The sequence below is a fragment of the Chrysochloris asiatica genome, unplaced genomic scaffold (assembly GCF_000296735.1).
Source record: "Chrysochloris asiatica unplaced genomic scaffold, ChrAsi1.0 scaffold00050, whole genome shotgun sequence".
In the NCBI taxonomy this organism is placed as follows: domain Eukaryota; kingdom Metazoa; phylum Chordata; class Mammalia; order Afrosoricida; family Chrysochloridae; genus Chrysochloris; species Chrysochloris asiatica.
In genome coordinates, this window is record NW_006408568.1 from 60092 (window position 1) to 69337 (window position 9246).

Consider the following 9246-nt stretch of genomic DNA (forward strand, 5'->3'; position numbering starts at 1 on the left):
CATATCTGAGGACCCAGGTGAAATGAATGTTTCCATATGAGTAGAGTGAGGCATGATGTGCACATAGTAAGGAGTAGAATCATAGAATATTACATTTAATCATTCAGACAAGAATCAAACCTGAGAGCTGGTAGTTCCTTGTCTACAAGGACCAGAGAAGTGTAGGTGAAAGGATCTGAGACACTACGTTTTCTTCTTCCACTGTTTCTAACAAAGATTCTCTGTCCCTTTTTGTTCCCAACAACATCCACATGACCTTAAACTTTGGAGAATACTCATCCAAGTGCTCACTAATCAGTGGTAAACGTTATAAATATTAATTGGTATATCATGTGGTAGGAGATACTGAGTCAGTGATATGAAAAGTGTATTTGGAAGCTTTAGAATACAAGTAAGAAGTCAGGAAAATATTTTAAGAAGTTGGAAAAAACCTATACTAATGGGAATAGGAAGCAGTGGGCTCTGACAAAGTGCACTAAGGGTTCCCTGTGGACAGTAAAACTTAGGTATGGGATGGAGAATGTCATGTGTACATTTGTGTGAATTCTGTACAGCTAGTTGTATTGAGGGAAAAGAATTAGTGTTAACATTGACATACGGAGGGGTGATGTGGTGACGCCATGTTTCACTTTGGTTTAATTCAAATAAATGTGTAGTTCTCTGAAGATAACTCTATAAATGTACAGTTCCCTGACCTTACTTTATTCTGGTCTCTCAGAAACTTATACCTGGGTATAAATTGTGTTTAATTTTCTCCCTCACCAGAGGTCTGGATTCTGACCCTATTCTCTAATTCATAAGCTTGAACAAATCAATATGCTCCTCAAGTTCTTTCTTCTCTGTTTATGGTGAGAACACAGGACAGGAGCATGTGTGTTGTGTGTGTGATGTTTTTGGTTCCTCCTCTATGCAACCCTATATAGGATTTCTGAAGCTGTCATTTTAAAGGAGCGGGAAGTCTTATGTTTTTCCCTATGAACACCTGGTGGTTTCAAACTGCTAACCACAACATAACACACCCCCTAGTACAGGCAGTGTCAGACTTAAACAGAATTCCATTCCAGTGACTCCATCTTAAGTTAGCTTTCATTTAAGTTGAATATCACATTTTTTCATTATTGCTACAATAACCTGCTATGTTGTTATTTAAGTGCCATCGAGTGTGTTCAATGGGTTTATAGCAACCCTGTATAGGTATCCAAGGAGCAGCTAGTGAGTTTGAACTGCCAACTCTGTGGTTGAAACCAACCTTGCAGTCCAGTGCTTTATCCCACAGTGCCACACCAGGACTACAACCTGCTCTTCAGCCATGTTTCTAACAGTAAATAGTAGCATTGAATATGTCAATGAATAATCAGGGAATATGTCAAGGAATAATCATCAGCTATTGCAGGCTGCAAACTCACCAGCCATTCCATGGAAACCTACACAGAGTCACTATGAGTCTGAACCGATACAGTGCACTTAAGATATGTACAAAATAATAAAAAGAGATGGTTATCCATGTTGTTCGTTTGTAATTCAAATACATAATAATTTGGACTATGTGTACTCAAGATTCATAGATTGTCAATCTTGTTGATCTTAACATTAACTGTGAAAAGGGCATTATTCAATAAACATTCTGTAAGTAAGACTTTGAGAGTGAATACCAGGGAGGAAGGTGGCAGGGAGGAATGGATTCATGCTGAAAAGATAGAGTCAGAGTACCTTCTATACTTACTGGGAAATGAGAACCCTGCCCCCATTCATACCTGGGATTGGTCCCTCTTTCTCTCTCTCCCAAAGTAGACTCTAAAGAGGTCTTTGGTCATCAGGAAACAAGTACACACAGGTACCATCAATCCTTTTAGCTGCAGTGCCTACAGTTGGGGTCTCAGATTTGCATGAGAAGAATCATATTTTCCAAGGTCTGGGCCTATGCATTTTTTACTGAAATACGGCTGTGCCTGTAACTCTTCAAATTTAGCACACAAACACCTGAGCCTAGTTTTCTAGAATGCCAGATGAAGATTTCAAATTTTAGATCTTTTGTCATTTTCCATTATTATATGTTGTCCCTTTGAGGTTGCTATAGTGCAAGCTAAAGGAATTCATTCAAAGTTCAGTGGTGCTGGGGAAACTGCTCTTCCTCTGCCTGCCTCTTCTCCTAGAAATGTGTTCTGGGAGTTTTCAGGTGAGGACAGGAAGAACGTTTACTGAGGAGATTGATCTTCCATTGAATAATCCATACCCATGTTGTTTCTTTACTTTGACTGCCATCCTCACAATGTAAGAGAACTCTTCTCACTTTCTGCCAATACTAACCATTTCCCTTCATCCTCTTTCCTACCCCATCATTCATTCTGAGTTCATCCCTGAACATATGCTGCATTGTGGTGTCCTGCAGTTGACTATCCTACAGTGTGCATACTGCCATGGTGTATACACCTGTTTGGCTAAAAGTTGAGTCATTCATGTGATTTCAATTCCAACACCAAAGGATGTCTAAGTGCCTTAGCTTCAGGGATTTCACCAGTATCTGTCTATTAGACCAGTAATCCTGGTCTTGTTATTTTGAATTTTGTTCCATATATTTCTCTGATGCTATCCAAGAACTCCTACTGTGATCCCTTATGGAGCAATCAACAGTGGTAGTTGGCTACCTCCTAGTTCTTCTGGTCATCTGGACCTAGATCTGTGACTGCTACCTCAGACTGATGATGAACCACCCAATTCCTAACTCCACACACTAGCCTATATCGTCAACAGGAAAAACTTCTAGCTACCAGGCCATGGGCACTGAGTTTATGTCATTTATGAGAAATCAACCCAGCTTCTTGACCATGATTGCCATTCTCTTACTAAAAAATTCCCTGGCTCTGCTCATTCTGGGACAATACCAACACGGTTAACTCAGAGTAAAGATTCTGATATTTCTAGTATCTCTTTCCTAGATTATTCAGTTAACTTTGACTACAATATTATTCAGTTAAATTTGACTACCTGTTCATCCAACCTACTGACCTCTCATCATTTTGTCTCTGCAGGTAACCAGACGCAACTTCTGCCCAGGTGCAATGACATCATGTCTGACCAAACAGGCTATGGAGACTCAGAGGACAGTGTTGCCAACTGCCCAGGTAAGGGTTCCCACAGGAAGAGCTAGCCTTTCTCATGTCTGTGTAAATGTCCCTATTGACATGACTTTCTCTCCTCAGAGAGCAGACAACTCCGCCTGGTGAATGGAGCCAGTCACTGTGCTGGGAGAGTGGAGATCTTTTACCAGGGACAATGGGGCACCATCTGTGATGACAGCTGGGACATTCAGGATGCCCACGTGGTGTGCAAACAGTTGGGCTGTGGATGGGCTCTCAGTATCATGAACAGTAATGACTTTGGTGAAGGATCAGGGCCTATCTGGCTGGATGACCTGAAATGCACAGGAAAGGAGTCTCACGTGTGGAAGTGCCCATCTCCGGGCTGGGGGCAGAGCAACTGTCATCATTCTGAAGATGCAGGAGTCATCTGCTCAGGTATGGTTATTGTATTGTCCAAAGGATGTCAGAATAGGAAGCTCCATAGAAGCAGATGTCTGAACTATTAAGGAAAGTTGTTGTTGTTGTTGTTAAGTGCTAGCAAGTCAGTTCTGACCCAAAGTGATCCTGTACAGTGTTTCTGAGGAGCAGCTGGTGAGCTTGAACTACCAACCTTGAAGTTAAACAACTTTGCAGTCCAGCATATAACTGTGCCACACCACGACTCCTGTAAACTGAATTACCAAAGTGTCTGAGACTTATTATGCCCATTGTCCCTCATGACTCAAATCATCTGTGAATGAAAAATTTCATTTATTTCTCACGTTCAAGTCTCAGCTGCTGGTCTTTCTTTCTAAAGTGGCCTTACCTAACAAGAGAGTATGCTCCAGCATCATCCTAATTAAAATCAAGTTTCATAATTTTGTGGTTTTTACAACCTACTTTCTGTAAGTGTGATCATTTGCAGAGCACCAAACTCACTTCCTTAAGTGACAATGAGCCTGCAAGGGAGAAGGATAAGGATAAGGATGTGCTTTCCTCCCATATCTGAGGACCCAGGTGAAATGAATATTTCCATATGAGTAGAGTGAGGCATGATTTGCACATAGGAAGGAGTAGAATCATAGGATATTATACTTAATAATTCAGACAAAGAATCAAACCTGAGAGCTGGTAGTTCCTTGTCTACAAGAACCAGAGAAGTGTAGATGAAAGGATCTGAGACACTACATTCTCCTTCTTCCACTGTTTCTAACAAAGATTCTCTGACCCTTTTGTTCCCAACAATATCCACATGACCTCAAACTTTGGGGAATACTCATCCAAGTGCTCACTAATCAGTGGTGAACATGATAAATATTAATTGGTATATCATGTAGTAGGAAATACTGAGTTAGTGATATGAAAAGTGTATTTGGAAGTTTTAGAATATAAGTAAGAAGACAGTAAAATATTTTAATAATTTGGAAAAAATGTATACTAATGGGAATAGGAAGCAGTGGGCTCTGACAAAGGGTCCTAAGAGTTCTCTGTGTGTAGGAAAAATTAGGTAGGAGATGGAGAATGTCATGTGTATATTTATGTGAATTCTGTACAGCTATTTGTACTGAGGGAAAAGAATTAGTGTTAAGATTGATGTATGGAGTGGTGATGTGTGATACCAAGCCTGGTGGAATAGAAAGCTCCAGAGAAGCAGATGTCTGAACTATTGAGGAATGAGAGACTGATTAACCAGAGTGTCTGAGGCTTCTATCCAAACATCTGTAAATGACAAGCTTCATTTATTTCCCACTTCCATGTCTCAACAGCTGGTCTTTTCCTCTACAGTGGTCTTAGTGAAGAAAATAGTATGATCTGGTATCTTCCGAATTAAAATCAAGTTTCATAACTTTGTGGTTTTTATAATTTACTTTCTACAAGACTGATCATTTGCAAAGCACCATACGCACTCCCTAAAGTGGCAATGATCCAGTAGGCGAGAAGGAAAGGAATAAGGAGGTACTTTTCTCCCAAAACTGAGGACCCAGGTGGATTGAGTGTTTCTGTATGCATAGAGTGAGCCTTGTTTGGCACATCGTTCAGGGGAGTAGAAGCACAGAATGTTCCATTTAACAAATCCGACAAGAATCATACCTAAGTGTTCATAGCTCCCAGGCTGCAACCACAGGAGAGCTTCCCTGAGTCCCAGGGTTCTCCTTTTTCCACTGTTATAAATAGAGATTCCTTGTACCTTTTTCTTTCAAATAACATCTATATGACCTCAAATTATAGGGGGACATTCAGTCAGGAGCTTGTTAGTCACAGGTTGCTGTTGTTGTTGTTAAGTGCCATTGATTTGGTTCCTACTCATAGCAACCCTGTACAGGGTTTCAAAGGAGCAACTGGTGAGTTTGAACCACCAACCTTACAGTTCAAATTGACTTGCAGTCCACTGCTTTACTCTGAAGCACCACACCAGGACTCCAGTAGTGGTAGACTCAATAAATATTCATTGTTATGACATGTGATAGGAGACTCTAGAGCCAATGATATGGGACACATATTTGCATTTTTTGTCAAAATGCAAAGAAAGGAGACCAACAGAATTTGTGAAGAAAGTGGATATGGCTTATACTAATTCGGTGTAGGAAACAGTAGGATCTAGCAATGGGCCCTAAGGGTTTTCTGTGTACACCTTAAGGTTACGTACAAAATAGAGAATGCCATGTGTACATTTGTGTGAATTCCTTACATTTAGTTGGATTGAAGAAAAAGATTGAGTGCTAAGATTGATGTATGGAATGTTGAGAGTATTGGGAGAAAAGAACTCAATGTGTTGTTTAACTAAGTAATTAGCCTAAGGAACACATAGTAACTATATAACAAAAGGATAGACAAAGAGATATACGATGCCAATTATCAATGGCGTTTAATTCAAATAAATGTATAGTTCTCTGAAGGGCAGGTTCATTGACTTTGCACTATTTGTCGGAACTGACTCAAGAGCACTTAACAACTTAAATTGAATATCTAATTTTTTTTAATTACTGTTACAGCAACATTTTGTGGGGTATTTTTTAAGCTTTTATTGTGAATTGAGTGATAATTTTTATGAGAGAGCATGAGGTTTGTGCTCATCCTATCATATTTTGTTTCATTCCAATGATTACAATCCACTCCATGCACCATCGGTTAACAGTATTTGTCTCTATTCCTTTTTTTTCTTTTTGGTGTACACAAAAATACGCAGGAATATATAATCATTTAAATAACCAAAAGACACATTTGGAAAGCCAGCCTCTTGCCCGCCAGCAACCTTTATCTTTCCATGAGTCTAGAATCCTCAGCTGCTTTAGCTTTCCATGTCCTCATCTCTGCCTCCATCACTGGTATCACTGCTTCTGTGGATGGGGTCCCACATTCTGCTCGTGCTCTTCTCTCTTGATGGTACTAGGGTCCACTGTTTCTGGACTATAAGATTCACTACTCTTCCCTTTTTGTTACAAAACTTCTAGCTTTACAGTTGTGACTATCTCAATTAGTCCTGATAACACTTACTCACTACTGAATCATAAGAATCTTATCCCCATCTCCTTTCACAAAGCCCACTAGACAAGATGAAAACTGTTTAGTGGGTATTCTACCTTCCCCTGCTTTCTCTGAAACTAAACTTCCTCTTAAAGACTTGTAAGCCAGCCACTTTGTGCCTTTATAGCCCCTGATCCCCACCACCACCACCATTTTAGGTAGCCCATGTCTAAGTTGCCCATCTCTATCAGCCCTGTGCACTGAGGGGATAGACTTGATCCTTCATTTGAGGACTCCTTCCCTCTCAGTTGGTATTTTGAGCTACTACATCCATAAGAATGGGTCAAGTTCATCAAATTGTAGCAAATTATGCTTGCTTCCTGTATCAAACTTCTTCATCTTCTTCTAGTTGAGCTCTGATCATTAAGCTATCAAAGCTAGGTCAAATGGGTACTATCTGCAAGTTTGGTAGTTTTTGTGCATCTCCCCTCACATCATATTAGATGGATTTTTCACTTTCAGCTCTAGCCCACCATGGCTAAGTCAGTGTTCATGGCCACAGAAGTCCTCAGGTCTCCCCAAACTTCGGACCAACCAGCACTTCCTCTTCTCTCTCTTACCTAAAGGTCGACAGGAGTCATGGAACATGGTTGAACTCAATCCAAATCTTCATTACTTCCTTTCCTCTACTTCCATTCACAAGTAGACCAATGCTGTCAGCAGTGAGCTTACATGCTTGCTCATGCATTCCCTTTGAGTTTCAGTCTTGGAAGGGGGCTTGTCCTAAAGGAACTTGATGGCTTGCTTTGATGGTGCCCTGGTGAACAGCTTGCTTGTTCTTATAATAGCCTAACAGTCTGCCATTTTTGTTTTGTTTTATCCTGCTGGTCTTTCTTTCAAGAAGTATCTTCTGTTCCTCTAGATACTCTGGGTTGGTCTACATGTCCTTTCAAGTGGGAATGTCCAACTTCAGAAGTTTCTAGATGGGTCTTAGGATTCCACCTAAGGTACTATACACTACAAAGACTCCACAAGAAGCCTATTTCACTGGGCAATTTCTAGAATCCTTTTTAGGTATTCCAATCATTTATAGGCTGAAGATGGGCTAACAAGCTTTCTGTAATCATGTTTCCTGATATTCTTTTCTATCCCATTCAAGTGTCTATTTTACAATAGTAGGAAAGGGAAACCAATATCCATAAGACAGTCAGGCATCTTAACATAATTTCCCCTCTTTTATCCATTCAGACTATTTCTGGATCGCTATATCACAGAGCCCTGTTGTTCCAAGGTTGAGTATACATCACTATTTACCTCTGTCCCATTCAACCCATGCAAAGCTACCTAAGTGCTCCCCTATCTTCCTTGTTTTTCCACCCTTCTCCCACTTATGGTGTATTGCCTTCCCTTTCCTTGTGTATTGCACTCCCCAACACCCAAGTTATGATGTGACCATCCCCTAATCTGTGCTCTAACATTGCCTCCCTCCCATCCCTGGTAACTAACAAAGTTTTGTTTTTTTTTCTTTTAATATAAAATATCTTTTCTGGCACTTTCACAATAACAATCTTATGCAATATTTGGCCTTTTGTCATTAATATTGACTAATTTTACTCAGCATAATGTCAAGGTTCATGTTAGGCTATGGTTTTTGGTTTCATTGTTATTCATTGTATTCCACTGTGTGTATGTAACAAAATTTGTTTATCCATTCTTCCATTGATGGGCACTTAGGCTGTCTCCACCTTTTTCCTATTGTAAATAGTGCCATGATAAACATTGGTGTGCATATGTATCTACTTGTGTTCTGGCTTGTATTTCTTGTGGCTATATACCACGTATAGGAATTGTTGGATCACAAGATATTTCTATTTCCAACATTACAGCAATGTTTTAACAGTAAGTCATTACATTTAATATCTCAATGAACAGCAGAGAATGATAACATCAACAAATTACAGACTGCACCACTGTTTGCAATACAGTGTACATACATACTACTAACAATAAGATGTAAAAAAAATTAAAAAGAGACATGGTTGTAATTCATTTTAACCCAGATACACAATATATTGGGGAATACCTGTACTCAAAATCTATAACTTGTAATTCCTATTGGTCTTAATATTAACTTTGAAAATGGTCAAGGGTGACTTCCAGTGCTTCCCTGACCAGGCAGCTCAGGTAGGACAGGCTCCGGGAAAAAGGGGCAGAATTGCACAAAGGAAACCTCCGTCTAGCAGACAGGCAGCCTTTAAGCAAACATAAGATCTTATATTTCAACATTCTGAACTTGTTTTTTAAAAAGATCAAATTGCTGAGGAATTACAGGCATTTTGAGCTTTTGCCAGCTGGCATGCAGCTCCTGCTCCCGCACCGGTGAATGCCTCCATGCCCTGCAGAGCTTGGAGTGCAGGGCTAGAGCAACCCCGTTTAGAAGGCTGCATGTCCAGAGGAGAGGAAGCATAAACTAACAAAGCCGAACAAATAGAGAGGAATATCAGCACAGATATCAGGAAATTCAGGGTACACACGGTACAAAGAGAGGCATTTTTTACATCATCAGATACAGACACCACCTCCCTGCAGCCACTACCCCCTGGCCTGCACTGCCTCAGCCTAGACCAGCCCTCTGCCAAGCCCCCGAGGCTCAGGAATGCCCAAGGCACAGGCCTGCCCACTGAGACCAAGGCCCTCCCAAGGCCCAGACACGCCCACTGAG

The 9246-nt window shown here is 40.5% G+C and overlaps 1 protein-coding gene across 1 annotated transcript in view; it reads left to right on the forward strand.

Annotated features, from left to right (window-relative positions):
• The window catches only part of LOC102841716 (antigen WC1.1-like), a 180020-nt gene that overhangs the window by 52309 nt on the left and 118465 nt on the right, over positions 1 to 9246 (forward strand). The window contains 1 exon segment of the mRNA XM_006862752.1: positions 3203 to 3515. Coding sequence (XP_006862814.1) covers positions 3203 to 3515 — 313 coding nt within the window.